This window comes from Lagopus leucura, unplaced genomic scaffold (genome assembly GCF_019238085.1).
Source record: "Lagopus leucura isolate 7727_CA_CO unplaced genomic scaffold, USGS_WTPT01 Super-Scaffold_100141, whole genome shotgun sequence".
Taxonomy (NCBI): domain Eukaryota; kingdom Metazoa; phylum Chordata; class Aves; order Galliformes; family Phasianidae; genus Lagopus; species Lagopus leucura.
Window position 1 is genome coordinate 203,236 of NW_024962333.1, and position 17,885 is coordinate 221,120.

The 17,885-nt window shown below is 45.7% G+C and overlaps 1 protein-coding gene across 6 annotated transcripts in view; it reads left to right on the forward strand.

Annotated features, from left to right (window-relative positions):
- Window positions 1–17,295, forward strand: part of SMARCD3 (SWI/SNF related, matrix associated, actin dependent regulator of chromatin, subfamily d, member 3) — a 62,207-nt gene extending 44,912 nt beyond the window's left edge. For 5 of the 6 annotated variants that reach the window (XM_042888048.1, XM_042888049.1, XM_042888050.1 and 2 more), the window contains exons 11-13: window positions 12,298–12,420; window positions 13,113–13,214; window positions 13,313–17,295. In XM_042888048.1, the coding sequence (XP_042743982.1) occupies window positions 12,298–12,420; window positions 13,113–13,214; window positions 13,313–13,366 (279 nt within the window). In that variant the 3' untranslated portion in view covers window positions 13,367–17,295. Of the gene's footprint in view, window positions 1–404; window positions 510–12,297; window positions 12,421–13,112; window positions 13,215–13,312 lie in introns of those variants that run through there. The other variant, XM_042888053.1, reaches the window with a different exon arrangement.
- The last annotated feature ends 590 nt before the right edge of the window (window positions 17,296–17,885 follow it).

Here is a 17,885-nt window from a genome sequence, read left to right on the forward strand (position 1 = left end):
TTTTGCCCCAGAGGGTGATGAGGCACTGGAACAGGTTGCCCAGGAAGGCTGTGGATGCCCCATCCCTGCAGGCATTCAAGGCCAGGCTGGATGTGGCTCTGGGCAGCCTGGGCTGCTGGTTGGTGACCTGCATACAGCAGGGAGTTGGAACTGGATGAGCATTGTGCTCCTTTGCAACCCAGGCCAGTCAATGATTTTATGATTATGATTCTACAAATATCTCTTTGCCCAGTTTAGATCAGCTGTCCTGGTTTGTTCTCTCCCAGCTATTTGTGTTCCCCAGCTTCCTTGCTGGCAGAGCAATAAGAGAACCTGAACAACTGGAATGTCCTTTGCTTTGTACAGCACTGCTCAGCAACAACTAGAAACATCAGTGTATTACCAACCTTGTTTCTCTCCTGAAGCTAAGACACAGCATCACACCAGTCACTATGAAGAAAATGAACTCTTTACCAGCTGAAACCAAGACAGTCTCCCACAGTACTGCTGGATAAGCTGGCAGCTTGGACAGGTACACTCTTTACAGGGTGAAGAACTGGCTGGATTGCTGGGTAGAGTAGTGGCAAATGGAGTTAAATCCAGCTGGCAGCTAGTAACAAGTGATATTTCCCAGGCATCAGTATTGGGGCCCAATGCTGATGGGGGTTTAATATGTTTATTGATGATCTGGATGAAAGGATTGAATGCACCCTCAGTAAGTCTGCAGATGACACCAAGTTCAGAAAAATTGTCCATTTGCCTGAGCCTAGGAAAGCCCTACAAAGGGATGTGGGTAGGCTGGATCAGTTGACTGAGGCCAGTGGGGTGAAGTTGAGCAAGACCGAGTGTTAGGTCCTTCACTTTAGTCACAACAACCCCATGCATTGCTGCAAGTTTGGTGCAGAGTGGCTGGTAAACTGCACAGAGGAAAGTGACTTGGGGGTGCTGGTTGACAGTCAGCTGAACACAGTGTGCTAACAGTGTGCCCAGGTGGCCAAGAAGGCCAGTGGCATCCTGGCTTGTATCAGAAATAATGCAGTCAGCAGGAGAGGGGAGGTGATCATCCCTCTGTGTTCAAGGCACTGGTGAGGCCATACTTTGATACCATTTACATACAGTCACAGAATTGCAGGGGCTGGAAGGCACCTGAAGAGATCATTGAACACAACCCCCCTGCTGAAGCAGGTACATCTCACAGATAGGTATCCAGACAAGTCCTGAATATCTGCACAGGTGGAGACTCCACAACCCCTTGGACAACCTGTTCCAGTTCTCCATCACCCTTATCGTAAAGAAGTTCTGCATGTTAATACTGAACTTCTTATGTTCAAGTTTTAGGCCATTACTCCTTGTCCTATTGCTATGCACCATGGAGAAGAGCCTGGCCTCATCCATTTGCCTCCCTCTTTCCTTCCCATGTTTATCAGACTCATTCTCAGATTTCTTTTCCCCAGGATGAACAGACCCAGTTCACTCAGCCTTTCTCCATAGCAGAGATGCTCCAGGCCCCTCACCATCTTTGTGGCCCTCTGCTGGACTCCTAGGAGATTTCTGTCTTTTTTGAACAAGGGAGCACAGAACTGGACACAGTAGTCTAAATGTGGCCTTACCAGGGCAGAGTAGAGGGCTCACCTTTCTCACTTTCCTGGCCATGCTCTTTTTAATGCACCCCAGGACCCATTGGCCTTCTTGGCCACAAGAGCACACTGCTGGCTCATGGCCAACATGTAGCCCACCAGGACCCCCAGGTCTTTCTCTGCAGAGCTCCTCTCCAGCTGATCATCCCCTAACCCGTTCTGATGCATGCAATTACTCCTCCCCAAGCGTCAGACTCTACACTTGCTTTTGTTAAACCTCATCATGTTCCTCCCTGCCCAACTCTCCAGTCTGTCCAGGTCTTACTGAATGGTAGCACAGCCTTGAGGTGTGACAACCAATCCTCCCAGTGTTGTATCATCAGCAAACTTGCTGAGGGTGCATTCTATCCCTTCATCCAGGTCATTAGTGAAGATGTTGAATTAAACTGGAACCAGCACCGACCCCTGGGGAACACTGCTAGTTATAGGCCTACAACCAGACTCTGCACTGCTAATGACAACTTCCTGAGCTCTGCCAGTCAGTTTTCAATCCACCTCACCATCTGCTCATCTATCCCACATATTTTAAGTTTTGTAACAAGGATGTTGTGGGAGATGCTGTCAGATGCCTTGCTGAAGTCAAAGTACACAACATCCACTGCTCTCCCCCCATCTGCCTAGCCAGTGATAAGATCATAGAAGGCTATCAGGGTGGTCAAGAATGATTTATCCTTGGTGAACCCATACTGACTACTCCTGATAACCTTCTTGTCTTCCAATTGCTTGGAGGTGGCATCCACAACAGATTGTTCCATCGCCTTTCCAGGGACAGAGGTGAGGCTGACTGGCCTGTAGTTTCCTGGATCCTTCTTCTTGCCCTCTTTGAAGGCTGAAGTGATGCTGGCCATCCTCCAGTCTTCAGGCACCTCTCCCATTTGCCAAGATCTTTCAATGATGATGGAGAGCAGTTTAGCAATCCTGTTTAGTTTCGAGCCTCTCACTGCAAGAAAGACACTGAGGCCTTGGAGCACATTCAGAGAAGGGTAACAAAGCTGATGAAGAGTCTGGAATACAAGTCTTATGGGGAGTGGCTGAGGTCAGGGGGGACATCATCACTCTCACCAACTCTTGAAAGGAGGTTGGAGTGAGGTAGGAGTAGGCCTCTGCTGCCAGGTAATAGCAATAGGATGAGAGGTGATGGCCTCAAGGTGTACCAGAGTACGTTCTGGTTGGATATTTGGAAACATTTATTCTCTGAAAGAGTAGTTAGGCATTGGAACAGGCTGCCTGGGGAAGTGGTGGAGTCACCATCCCTGAAAGTACTCAAGAACCATGGAGATGTGGCACTTGGGGACATGGTTAGTGGGCATGGGGGGGATAGGTTGGGGTTGGACTTCAGGGTCTCAGAGGTCTCTTCCAACATTTATGAGTCTATGATTCTATGTAACACACATGGCCACCAACGCAGATCAAAAGAGGAAGTTACACAGAGCTCTTTTATGAACACAAAGATCACAAGTGTTCTTATTGCCATCCATCTCTAGCTGAGCAGAATGGAAGTCAGCTAATTTTCAGTGAATTTTTAGATGTGTCCTACTGACAGCTGGGCTTGGACACTGTCTTTCTGCTATCTGTCTCTTGATCCAAGTCTCCCTGTTTGCTAATATTTGCCTGGCCATTCAGGCCCTCAAGGCTGCAGCCTTACTCCAAATGTGTGTGCATATGAGGCTACCTGTACCATCAAGTGTACATGTCCACACAGAGGCACAGACATACACAAGCGCCAATGCACACATACGCACACTGCTGGCTGAGACTCACCTGGTTCCCCAGTTGCTACCTTGCTGTGGTCTGACCCTGTCAACAGCTTAAGGGATGGTTCAACCTGGTTCTGTGACTGCTGGGATGGGGTCCCAGGGACCCACACCCTGGGAAAGGGAAATGGGAAAAAGGGGAAAAGGGTCCCCTAGAGAGATGGGCCTAGAACCAAAACAGCTGCAACAATATGAGGAGAAACAACTAATTTACTAAATAAGATAGTGGAATGCAAGATAATACAATATGAAAAAATATAATTGGAATTAAATCACAGAACTGTAGGGGTTGGAAGGGACCTCTGGAGATCATCAAGACCAAGCCCCTGCCAAAGCAGGGTCGCACAGGTAGGTGTCCAGGCGAGACTTGAACATCTTCAGAGAAGGGGACTCCACCACCCCCCTGGGCAGCCTGTTCCAGTGCTCCGTCACCTTACCTAAAGAAGTTCTTGTGCACATTTGTGCGGAACTTCCTATGCTGCAGCTTATGTCCATTTCCCCTTGTCCTGTCTCCACTCACCACTGGAAAGAGCCTGGCCTCACCACTATGGCCCCCACACCTCAGATATTCATAGACCTGGATCAGGTCCCCTCTCAGTCTTCTTTTCTCAAGGCTGAACAGACCCAGTTCACTCAGCCTTTCCTCATAGCAGAGATGCTCCAGGCCCCTCACCATTTTCGTGGCCCTCCGCTGGACTCTTTCCAAGAGATCCCTGTCTGTTTTGTACTGGGGAGCCCAGAACTGGACTCAGTGCTCCAGATGAGGCCTCAGCAGGGCAGAGCAGAGGGGGAGGATCACCTCCCTCGACCTGCTGGCCACGCTCTTTTTAATGCACCCCAGGATGCCATTGGCCCTCTTAGCCACAAGGGCACACTGCTGGCTCATGGCCGACCTGTCATCCACCAGGATACCCAGGTCCCTCTCAGCAGAGCTCCTCTCCAGCAGCTCATCCCCCAACCTGTACTGGTGCATGCAATTATTCCTCCCCAGATGCAAGACTCTACACTTGCTTCTGTTAAACCTCATCCGGTTTTTTTCTGCCCAGCTCTCAGCCTGTCCAGGTTTTGCTGAATGGCAGCACAGCCTTCAGGCGTGTCAGCCAATCCTCCCAACTTCGTATCATCAGCAAACTTGCTGAAGGTGGCCACCATCCCCTCATCAAGATCATTGATGAAGATGTTGAACAAGACCGGACCCAGCACTGACCCCTGGGGGACACCGCTGGTTACAGGCCTCCAGCCAGACTCTGCACCAGCAATGACGACCCTCTGTGCTCTGCCAGTCAGCCAGTTTTCAACCCACCTCACTGTCCACTCATCTACCCCACACTTCCTCAGCTTTGTTATAAGGATGTCATGGGAAACAGTATCAAATGCCTTTCTAAAATCAAGGTAGACTACATCTACCGCTCTTCCCCCATCTACCCAGCCAGAGACAACATCATAGAAGAACTGAAGCTAATAAAACAATTAAATGAGAGAGTCCAAAAGCCAAATGCCTTGCTCTGTTGCTGAGTCAAGATGATCTAGGGAGCTCACACGCTACCAAGAACAAAAAAGGGAAGATTGAGTGACCTACAAATGGCTTTTACCTTTTGCTCTGAGCAGAAGTGTTAACAGAACAGCTGACAGTTCTCTGTCCTCTTGGGGATGTAGTTCTTCTCTGCCTGGAACTGGAGCATCAACTCTTTAACTCTCAAAGCACTCCATGATGTTACAAAATGGAATACAGATAACCAAAAATCATAAACCCATGGCATTCGACCACTTACTCCACATCACTACATCATGTTTAATATATACATTTGTATAATCAAAGAATATTAGGATGCTATAATCACAAAATAAACAAGAGAGTTAAGCAAAGCAGACTATGATAACAAAAGAGAACAAATAGAAGGCTTACCCCTATCCTGGGCTCACTCACAAAATACCAGCAGAGCAGATCTCCAGAAGAGATCCTACCCCACTGGTAGCCAGCTCTTAAATAGCTCTAGGAGGGGTGGAGCCAGGCAGCACAGCTGCATTGCCTTCACCTGTGCTCCTCTGCCTGACTCATTGCTCGCCTCAGGTGATCAATCAGGGGTTCAGGCCGTGACTCAGCAGTTCGCATACAACATTAAACATTAAACACATGCACACATATATATTTATACACACACACACATATATATATGTATTATATTATCTATAATTATATATATTTGTATAATTATATATACACAGACACGTGTACATGTGTATTCATGTACATGAGTACACATTCAGTACAAGAAAGACTGGGAGCTGTTGGAGATGGTCCAGAGGAAGCCACAAAGATGATCAGGGGACTGGAGCACCTCCCCTACAAAGACAGGCTGAGGGAGCTGGGCTTGTTGAGCATGGAGAAGAGAAGCTGCGGGGTGACCTCAGTGCAGCCTGCAGTGCCTAAAGGGAGCCTGCAGCCAGGAGGGGAGTCAGCTCTTGGAAAGGGGAGATGGCAGCAGGACGAGGGAAATGGTTTGGAGCTGAGGGAGGGCAGCTGGAGGTTGGATGTCAGGGGAAGTTGTGTGCTGTGAGAGCGGTGAGGGGCTGGAACAGCTGCCCAGAGAGGCTGTGATGCCCCGTCCATCCGTGGAGGTGTTGGAGGCCAGGTTGGATGGGGCCCTGGGCAGCCTGGGCTGCTGTGAAATGGGGAGGTTGGTGGCCCTGCATTGGTGGGGGGTTGGAGCTTCGTGATCCTTGAGGTCCCTTCCAACCCAGCCATGCTGTGATTCTGTGATTCTGTGACGTGTATATATTTATCCCCCAGCATCAAATTCCCTTGTGGTACACATTGAACATCCCCATCTTTCTGCATCACCCACCAAGTGGACCCAGATCCCTGAGAAAAAACAGTTCCACGCAGAGGTTTGCCCTTTCCAGAAACTGGGAAGACCCAAACTGCTTTTCCCAACGTGCTTTTTACATGTACCACAGGGACCTTATCTCCCTCTACAGTATGTAGAGAGCTGGATTGGGCAGGACCGTCTCGATTGACCCATCCTTGAGTGTTGACCAACCAGGTGGCTTCTGCCAAATGCTTCTCCCAGTGTTTAAATGTTCCACCACCCAGTGCTTTCAACGTGGTTTTTAATCCGTTGTATCATTTGATTTTGCCAGAAGTTGGTGCACTATAGGGGATAAATCCACCCATGATCTTTGGCCCAAATATCCACAAGTAAATTTTTGAAATGAGTCCCATTATTGCATTCAATTCTTTCTGGGGTGCCATGTCACCACATGGTTTGCCTCTCCCGACCTCATATGGTGTTTTGGGCGGTAGTATGGGGTACTGCATATGTTTCAAGTCACCCAGTGGTTGCCTCCACCATGGTGAGCACATAGCGCTTACCGTTGCGAGATTGTGGCAAGGTGGTGCGATCAACCTGCCATGCCTCCCCACATTTATACTTTCACCATCACCTCTCCTCCCAGAGAGGTTTCATCTTCTTGGCTTGTTTAATTGTGGCACATGCTTCACAGTCATATATAATAATATATGCATATTGCACAGAATAAGCTGTGCAATACCATCCATAATTAAGGCCACCCAATGTTGCATCTCCTCCTTAATGGCCCAAGGTCTCATGGGCCCAGCGAGCTAGAAATAATTCACTCTTGTGTTGCCAGTCCAAGTCTATTTGAGCCACCTCGGTTCTGGCAGCTCAGTCTACCTGATGATTATTTTGCTGTTCTTCAGTAGCCTGACTCTTGTGCACATGGGCATCTACATGGCACACCTTTACAACCACATCCTTCATTTGGGCAGCAATGTCTTTCCACAATTCAGCAACCCAAATATGTTTACCACTCCGCTGCCAGTTTTGTTTCCACTGTTGTAACCACCCCCATCAGGCATTTGCCACCATCCATGAGTCAGTATAAAGCATTGCCCACCTCTTCCCATTCAGCAATATCTAAAGCCAGTTGGACAGCCTTTACCTCTGCAAACTGACTTGATTCTCCTTTCCCTTCAGTGGCCTCTGCACCTTGTCGTGTGGGGCTCCACACAGCAGGTTTCCATCTGCGATGCTTCCCCACCATACAACACGATCCATCTGTGAACAGGACAAATTTCTGTTCATTTTCTGGCAGTTCATTGTATGGTGGGGCCTCTTTACCATGTGATACCTCTTCTGCCATTGATGTTCCAACATTTTACCTTCAGGCCAATGCTAAGATGATCTAAGATTCCTGGACAGCTGAGGTTCCCCACCTGCGCTCGTTGTGTAATCAGCGCAATCCACTTCCTCCAAGTGGCATCGGTAGGGCAGTGGAGGGAACCTTGCCTTTAAACATCCAGTTCAGCACTGGCAGTCGAGGTGCCAGAAGGAGCTGTGTTTCAGTACAGCCGACTACTTCAGAAGCAACCCGAACCCCCTCATACATGGCTGGGATCTTCTTTTCAGTTGGAGCGTAGCCCTCTTCGGACCCCCTCTACTCCAGAATCCCAGGGGTCGACCTTGGGTCTCTCCTGAGTTCTCTCCCACAGACTCCAAGTGGGACCTTTCTCTCCAGCAGCAGTGCAGAGGACGTTCTTTACATCCAGTCTCATTCATACTGGCCCCAGGGCCATGGCACAGGCTATCTCCGGTTTAATCTGCTCAAAAGCCTGCTGCTGCTCAGGGCCCCATATAAAATTATTCTTCTTCCGCATCACCTGATAAAGGGGACTTGCAGTGAGGCTGTAGTTTGGGATGTGCATTCTCCAAAAGCCCACTACGCCCAGAAACAATTGTGTCTCTTTCTTACAAGTGGGCGGAGACATGGCAGTGATTTTGTTGGTCACATCCATTGGGATGTGACAATGTCCATCCTGCCACTTCATACCTAGGAACAGAATTTCCTGGGCAGGTCCTTTCACTTTGCTTTGCTTACTAGCAAAACCAGCTCGCAGAAGGATCTGGATTATTTGCTCTCCTTTCTCAAAAACTTTCCCTGCTGTGTTGCCCCACACAGTGATGTCATCAATGTTCTGCAGGTGCTCAGGAGCACTGCCCTTCTCCAGTGCAGCTTGGATCAACCCATGGCAAATAACTGGGCTGCATTTCCACCCCTGGGGCAAATAGTTCCAAGTATCCTGAATGTCCCTCCAGGTGAAGGCAAACTGGCCTGCATTCTGTGGCCAAAGGAATGGAAAGGAAGGCATCAGCAATGTCAGTGGTGGCATGCCGCTTGTCTGCTTTTGACTGCAGTTCATAAGGAGTTCTAACATGTCCGGCACAGCAGCACTCAGTGGGGGTGTGACTTCATTCAGGCCACGGTAGTCCACCGTCAGCCTCCATTCTCCACTGGCTGTACGCACTGGCCATATGGGGCTGTTAAAAGGCAGGTGGGTTCTGCTGATCACTCCCTGACTCTCTAGCTGACGAATCAGCTTATGAAGGGGGAGCAAGGAATCCCTGTTGGTGCAGTGCTGCCGCCTGTGCACCGTTTGTGTAGCAGTCGGTACCTGTTGCTCTTTTGCCCATAGCAACCCCACAACAGACAGATCTTCTGAAGGCCAGGCAAAGCAGGCGGCTGCTTAACACCTCTTGTGTCCACAGCAGCTATTCCAAAGGCCCATCGATACTCCTTGGGATCCTTAAAGTATCCCCTTCTCAGGTAATCAGTGCCAAGTATACAGGCAGCCCCTGGGCCAGTCACTATAGGGTGCTTTGCCAACAAAAGGGAGGCCTCCAACACGATCAACTCTTGGAACCCCAGTCACCCCAGAAATATAAATTGATTTTGTCCCTTGGTGACTCAAGGGCATCAGAGTGCACTGTGCACCAGTGCCCACCAGTGCCTTATATTTCTGTGGTTCTGATGTCCCTGGCCATCAAATCCACCTCCCTTGTGGGACTGAGAGAGTTGGGGCTCTTTAGCCTGGAATAGACAAGGCCTCCAGTACTTGAAGGGGGCTTACAGGAAAGCTGGGGGAGGAATTTTAAAAGGGCAGGTAGTGACAGGATGAGGGGAAGTGGCTTTAAGCTGGAAGAGGGTAGATGTAGGCTAGATATTAGGAAGAAATTCCTCGCGGTGAGGGTGGTGAGGGACTGAAGCTGTGGATGCCTTTTCCTGGGAGGCAATCGAGGGCACGCTGGATGGGGCTTTGAGCAACCTGGTCTGGCAGGAGGTGTCCCTGTCTGTAGGAGGGGTTGGGACTGGATGATCTTAAAGGTCCCTTCCAACCCAAACCATTCGGCGACTCTGTGAAAGTAATCTTATCCAAAGTAGACTCTAAGCAGGTCAGTGAGAGATAACAAGTTTCTCTCATTGACTACTGAAAATAAAAATCTAACTTGTTCCCTGTACGTGAATATTGGGCAGAGAAGTGCCTAAAGACACCGCAAGACTGTGGTGATGATACAGGATTGCTGTATAAGATAGTGGAGTAAGAAATACGAGCCTGAATAGGCAGGAGATGAGGTGAAGTAAGATGCAAGGAAAGTGGAGAAATACAGCATACAGTGAGCAAAGAAAGATTAATACTGTAGTTTAAATTATGGATGGCATGTTTTGAGCTATAAGAGTCTCAAGGACAGGCATTAATTGAGGTCTTAATAGTGGTGATAATAAATCGGTGAGGAAAAATAATTTGCTTTTGATTTATGCTGATGAGAAAGAGAAGGAGGCAAAGAATTGAGTTAATATTTGGGTGGGTTGAAGGAAGCAGTTTTTTGCAGAGTATGAACAGAGATGAGTGAACCAAAGACTTTGGGCACAGCGGGGCTGGTAATGTTCACACAACTTCCGAGTGAGCTGAACGGGGTGCTTACATTTTTACCTTGGAGAAGAAGAAAAAGCAGCTAAAATGTTGGGACTGTCTGGCCAAACAGATACTCTGCATTACACTTAGCCCTTGAACAATTTAAAATCTCTTGTACACTGTGCAACTGATTGGATAGCGATGTCTGCTTTTGGTTGAGATTAATTATTCCATGGTCTCTGCTGTGTGACTGTACTGTCGTGATCTCTTTTGACTGTAGAGAGCACTTTCAAATGCAGAAATATTTAGAAGTCCAGATAGAGTCGTTCTGCCCTAGCTGATTTTCCAGAATGAGTGCCTCCTATGAAATTTGCAGAGACAGTAAACTCAGAATGCCGGCTCAGCATTGCTCTTTTTTAATGTATTCAAGAGTCGTATAATCTGTTTGACTATAAATTTTTATTGAGATGTCGTGAAGTATTAAATTTATGTGTGAGAAAGCTAGGGGAATCTCCTATTTCAGGTGTGTGCTGTACACGCACTGCTGCAGAGCAGCTCGCTGCACTGGTAGCAGTGGTAGAAAATGAGTGGAAGAAAAATCATTTGGAAGAGTTTGGCAGAGTTGCGCCCGTTTATTAAATGAGAATTGCGCACACTCAGCGGTGGTGAGCTCTGCAGGGGTTGGGGATTCTTATCTAGAGCGCTGTTGGTATGGGTGCATGCCTGAATGGTTGATCTGGCTTGGTAAGAGAGACATGAAAGTGGCTTCCCAGGGCAAGGGAAGAGAAGGTGTGATATAACGGAACAGATATTATTTGTGTCACATATTCCAGCCCATTTTCTGTTGATTTCTAACCATGTGCAACCACTGCCTATGTACTGTTTTAAAGGTGGTTTAAACACCAGAGGTTCTATGGGTTCTGGTGAAAGATCACTTTCAGCAGAACAGCTGTTCAGACAGTTAATTCCCAACCTGGAGGATTATTGTTTCCATTGCAGCTCCCCATTTTTGACATCTTTACCACCTTTTATTGAGCATTTGCTGCAGCAGAGCACAAGCTGCGATTAGTGTAGATACTGAGGTCACCTCTGGGTATGCAGGCCTTGACTTCTGTATTTCTGTTTGTACCATTTGTTGCTGTGCTGCCACAGAGTCATCTGGAGGGAACTTGCTGCATGCAATGGGAGATTTCCCTCTAGATGGCTACATCATTTTCCCAAATGAGGAGTGTTTGAAGTTGAAAGCAGCTCTCTTCTGTTAACATACTTTGCAGTTGTGTCCACAATAGAGGACTTGGTGGCACAGTTATATCAGAAGATGGATGTTTCTCCCAACGTGCCTGACCACATTAGCTGTTTTGGTAAATAGATTTATACGAGAAATTTAAAGAGAGGAATTTACAATTTCAAGCTAGAATTTTGGTGGAACAAGGTAACAAAATGTTTCTGTTTGTACGTGTGCTAATAGTTCATTAACTATCATCATAATTAATATTGTTATCCAGGATAATTATATGTCCTTGACTCTTCATTGGAGTCTTCATTCTTCCCTGCTGGTTACTGTTCACTTATTTCATAATAATTTTGAGAATATGACTCATTTTCTATAAATCTTTCATGCTCTCAGTTTCTCATTGTTCACATTCCTTTTGGCAGCCATAATGACATCAGTAGGCTTTCTCAGCAGAAAAAAATCTAGAAGTCGTAGCTGTTATGTAAGTTTATCTGACATGGACTTGATTAGACAATCGCTAGCACAAAATTTGGGCATCCCAACAGATTATTGAAGGTATAATGATGATTAACCAGAGAAATAACTGCTTTCTTGCATTGGACAGTGTTTAAGAACATACTCATAGAGTGCCTTAACCGAAAAATCTCTGAGTTGGTGAAAAGCCTGCTTATACACCGGAAATCATTGCATTAGGGCGAGACTTGGCTCCTCAGTATTGTATGTATGTGCCATCCAGCCGTTCAGTGCAGGAGGTGAAGAAGCTTGTATTGCAGAAATGCGCGTGAAAACAAGATGCGATTTGAGGATGAGGGTTAACTCCTACTTTGAAGGGAAAATTCAGTGGGATCTTTCATGGGTCCTTGGTGTAGAATTGTCACCTTTGCACATTACAAGAATCACAAAGGCGCTGGTGGGGCTGGCCTCGGGATTGCGGAAGCATGCAAGGATCTAAGTAACACCTAGCTTATTTGTTTCTTTTAGATTCATGAGACAATCGAATCCATAAATCAGCTAAAAATACAACGTGACTTCATGCTGAGCTTCTCCAAAGATCCCAAAGGATACATCCAAGACCTTCTCCGGTCCCAAAGTAGGGATCTTAAGGTGAGCCATGGTTTGAAGAGTGGGACAAGAATGTAAGAACTATAGTTAGATGTGTATAGCATATGTGGCTAAAACATCCAGGATAGAAAATTTGTGGAAAAGAAGACAGTGAGTGTAACGCTGCTATCCCAGAGCAGAAAGTATGCAGGAAAGACCAGTTAGGCTGCCACCTCAAAACCAGTTATATCAATAAAGCCGTGAAATTATTTTATCGAGTTGTCCTTCAAATATAAATATCTACTTTGTTAATCAATAATCTTCCAAAGATCTGTTGTCAAGATTCTGATGATTACTTATATTCAGAAGGGGAATAGACATCTAAAAGAATGTTCAAATACACCTCCAGCTTGAAGACCTTACGAACGAAGGTGTTGTGGAGCTTCTGTAGCTGCATACATAGAGCTGTAGCTTGGTGTTCTCCCTGCTGTTAAAATGTGAGAGATCCGCAGCACTTATCTTGGGCAGAGGAATTACTCCTTACTTGCTCTGGAGCAGAGGTTGGGGCTGTTCACAGTTGGCCTGTTATCGTCATGTGCCATTCATGCCATTCGTTGTCCGTTTGCCTTGGGCTTAGAGGTCAGCCCTGAATATTTTTAACGTAGCAGTGCAGATAAGTTTTGACTCAGGTAAATCTAATATTTCTCTACATGGGAGAGTAGCTATAGTGAAAAGTATTTTTATTTTTGTCACAGGTGATGACTGATGTAGTTGGAAATCCAGAAGAAGAACGCAGAGCTGAATTTTATCATGAGCCATGGTCTCAAGAGGCTGTGAGCAGATATTTCTACTGCAAGGTATGAAGGAGTTAGCCACACTGATGGCTCATAAGTGAATCTTCCTGTCACTGAACAATTGAATCTGCTGAACTATACAGTTTCTCTTTTTCTTTCAGATTCAGCAGCGCCGACAGGAACTGGAACAGTCTCTGGGAGTGCGCAACACATAAGCATTGCTCAAAACATCACATTGGCATCATGACCACAGAACAAGTGGACTCCCCAGTGTTACTTAGCTCACTGTTACACATGGACCTGCTTCCTGACTGGCTGGGAATGTACCATCAACAAACCAGCCAGAACACCAGCTTTAGAGTGACCCTTGAAAACAGCGCCCATGGGAGGTGTCTCAAATCATTCCAGGCCATAGATAGCAGAAGATTGCCATGCTTTATACAGGTGTCAGTGCTAAAGAAGATTAAAGATTAATTCATCGACTTGCATCATTGAGTTCTAGTGGAAAGTTCAGACACTACGCAGCAAATCCTTATGGGTTATGCATAGAATCACGGATGGTATTGATGGGAGAAATTGAGTTGAGTGTTATAAAAGACTACAGATTTAGAGAAATAAAGGTAATTCTCATCCTGTGTTACCTAAGAGTCTCAAATAGTAACTTCTCTGGAATGAGACCAGATAGTCTGATAGTTGTGGAATGCTTTATATTCCTGAATAGAACTTTCATTACAGTGCAAGGAGCCATCATGCTATGTAAAATAATAAACTAGGAGAGTTTTCATTCCTGAGATGAAAAGCTCTTCTGGACATTTATTTTGCAAACTGTAACACGCTTCATTTCCCTGCCAGTGCAATGAAAGGCAAACAGGTTTCTGTATCACATGAGTATGATCAGTGTGCCATACTGAGAGGAAGAAATTTTTTCCAGAATGAAAGCCTCTTAAGCATTCTCAAGTGTCAGTGGGTTAGTGAAGCAGAAGTTGAAGCAAGAAATAAGGCAACCTAAGAAAATGCAAATAACTAATGGTGCTTTGCTGATACCTGCCTTGAACACAGCAGATATTAACAATAAGCCTATGGGCAAAACAGGAGATGACTTCAGCATTTCTTTCTTTGTGTGCCACTGGAGATGGAGACTGTAAAGAAGTTCTCTAATTGTTAAGTTGGTTCAGAATCCAAAAAACTTAACTTCATGTAATGTGGCAGTTTTCTCTTTGCTTCACTTAACAGAATCCCTGGATTGGTCTTCAGTCATAGGTAATCTGCCTTTTCCTACGGATCAATCAGTTCTCCCATTCACTCTGTGTTGGTTACATAGGATGCTGTTGAATTATGAAGCACTATCAGCCTTAGAAACCCCATGGAAACCACCTTCTTTGCAAATTCGTGACAAATTCAGACAGTGGGAATTACACCAGATTGACTTGGGAGCAGAGACATCTTCATTAAGTCCTTCCCCCGTCCTGCTTTCTGTAGTGCATAAATTAGTTTGTCATTAACGAACCAACATGATTTCTGGTCCAAAAAGCAGCTGCCAAAGTATAACTGGGTCCTGATGATGTAGCACTCCATATCCTCTTCTAGGCTGCTCCTCTTCATCTCCTTTCTTTCACTTTCTTGAAATGAAAGTTCACGTGTGCAAGGAATGGAGGCAGCTCTTTTAAGTATTTAATTTTGCTATGCTAAAGTCCTCTTCTGCTGTCGTTGCCAATTCTTTCAGATTTGAATGTAAACGTTTCTTCTGTCCAGTTACAGAAGACACAAGTCTTCCCTCCCAGTGCTTCATTGAACACATCTGCTTACATGTTACCAGTGCCATAGCTTTCACTGCCCATTGTGACCAGAGGTGTCTCAGAAAATTCACGCTTGATTGCAGTCATTTGTTGGCAGTAACACTGTGGAAAAACGTTGGTGTGAGAAAAAGCACAGCTGCACCTCTTTGCCCAAGGCCTTTTCCTGGGAATGGCTTGGTTTGGATTTATTTTATTTTATTTTATTTTATTTTATTTTAGTTAAAAACCCTTTTTACACTAAAACCTGAAATCCAGCAGTCTCAAACTGAGTCTTGGTAGGGGCTGAGAGGTTGTCAGACAGTTAATGACTTTAAATCTTATTTGCTGTAGGACTCTGCTAATTGCACTACAAGCGAAAATTATGAAGGAAAACAGCGAGGATCATCTGTTACTGTGCTTCCATATCTGTTACGCTGCTGTGTCAGTTGTGTGCATGCTGTCCAGTGTAAAATTATTTTCTGTATGTGGAAAACAGAGCAGCTACATTCAGGGGATGCATTTGATCTCCAGGAATAATAAATTCAGAAAAAGATAAGTAGGGATGTGAGAAGGGCACGAAGCTGGGATAGGTGCCATCTGCCAGGGGCTTTTGGTTTTGAGAACATTGTCATTTGAGTGGCAAATATGCCTTCAGAGAAATTCCACTTACATGCCTCAGCTGGCAAAATAACTGAGTCTAATCTACTCCTAGAATCTCTCCTTAGAATTAATTAATTGGATGGGTTTTTCGGAGCAAATTAATGTAAGTAATGTGTTGCTGCTGCCCAGCAGAGCCAGAACAGCACCACGGGAAGCTGCAGCTGTGTTACAGAGCAGCGCTGCACTGAAATGTGTGCAGAGCATGGCGTGTGCTGCTCCTGCGTGGGTCAGTGCAGCAAGAAAAGCCGCCTGCTTACATTCTGCTGTCCGTGCTCCTACTGCACATGAAAAGACTGCTCACCAATGGTGAGTCCGAGGAATAGTCGCCAGATGTCGTCCTTCTGGTTAAAACACGTCTGAAATGTTGATACTTTTATCCTGGGCGTAGAAGCAGTTTGGGCCGTTGTCATCATCCCGGGGTGTCGCCAGGGCTGGGTTTTTGGAAAAAGTGACACTGTATTTGAGGAGAAGCAATGGAACAACTCGGGTAGGAACTGGAGCAAGTGCAGCTTAGGCGTGTAAAAATGAAAGTTAATGGTAATGAGCAGGCATGTAATTGCAGCAGATTTTGAATAATAAATTCATCTTAGTCTCGAGACGATGGTATTTTTTGGCTGAAAAAGAAAAAGGCGAGAAAACTTTTGGGTTTCTTTGGTTTCTATCACAGTACAATACAAGTAAGTGCATACCGCAAAAGTGAATAGAGCAAATAAATCTGCACAGTAGTAGTTAGTTTATAGGTGATAATATAGATTGTTAGAAAACATAGCACAAAATTAGGACAGAGTTAAAACAATGTCTGGAATGCAATAAAAGGGAAATGTATCTTGAAGCTGAAATGCTGGCATAACAGCTAAAGGAAAAGCAAATGTTTGATTGTGGAAGAAAAATACCAGGATAGAGAGGAGAATAGCACGACTGTAAAAGAAAGGAACAAATGGGGGCAGAGTGCCACTGAAGTGCCGTTAAGACAAAGCACAGGATAATGTGCAGAGCATTGCTGAAAGTAGCACAGCTGATGTGGTTTTGTGTATTTTGCGTGCATGTGGTACGTGGGCATCCATGTCGGGGTCAGGTGTGAGAGCCATCCTCAGCTGGAACGTGGCTTGGAAGCGGGCAGCAGGGCGCAGTTCTGTGTGTCACCTCGGAGACTCGTTGCCAAAACTTTTCGCACTGTTCTCAGTGGGGATTTAGCTGTTCCACTTACCAGCACTAGCTGTTCTAGTGCGTGCGTGGCTTCAGCTGACAGCCTTTTATATCACACTGTATAGAATTTGTTCTGCTGAAGCTGGTGAAAGCGAATTATGTGCTACAAGCCCACATTTTTCTAAAGCAGTAGTGAGGTGTTGAGTTGTTTTCCTGTTTGTGTTGAGAACCCTTTTTATGGCAGCTCGAAGAGATGAAGGGGAAATGAAGACACTTTTTTTTTTTTTTCCTGAAGAAAGAGATGTCCTTTCTGTAACTGCTCTGTTGTTTAATAGGATGTACCTGTTCTACCAGATCCTGTATCATCAACTCTTTTCCCAATCTCACTGAAGAAAAGTACTCCATTTAAAAAACACAGCTGTGAATTTGTGAGCAAGCAAACATATTCATGAGGGGAGATGGAAGAGAGACTCCATCTATTCTGTAGCCATCGTGTCTTCACTGTATGATGATGAGTGAGTGGTAGAAAAGCTTTTAACAATAAATGCTTTGTTTCTTTGTAACTCTTGCGCTTACCTTCTGCCTTTTAACAAAGAAAACTTTTTTTGCAAACTTCTTTTGGGTGTAAGTAATGTTATAGGAGCTTCTTCATACGCTTCCTCTACAGAAAATTTTATGTAAGGAGTAGGAAGAGATCGCTTTCTGTGAGACCGCTGAGACCTGGAGACTGCTGAGCAAAGAGGGGCCATTTACCCCCGTCCGTGGTGAAGAAATGAAACTTGGAGAAACTTTTTCTCTCAAAGGGTGGTCAGGCACTGGAATGGCTGCACAGGGAGGTGGTGGAGTCGCCGTCCCTGGTGGTGTTCAAAAGGCGCCTGGATGAGGAGCTACGAGATCTGGTTTAGTGCTTGTGGTACTGATAGGAATGGGAGGGTGGTTGGACCGGATGATCTTGCAGGTCGTTTCCAACCTTGTGATTCTGTGATTCTATGATTCTAAATATGCATGAGGTGATGATCTCAGGCTCTGCTAAAAGGGCTAACTTGATATAATTGGTTTCTTTTGCTCCTGATAAAAGACTCCAACATTCTCAAGTTTTCAGGTTTCTGCTTACTTGTAGGTAAACACACACACATGAAGGGGGTGTGCAAGT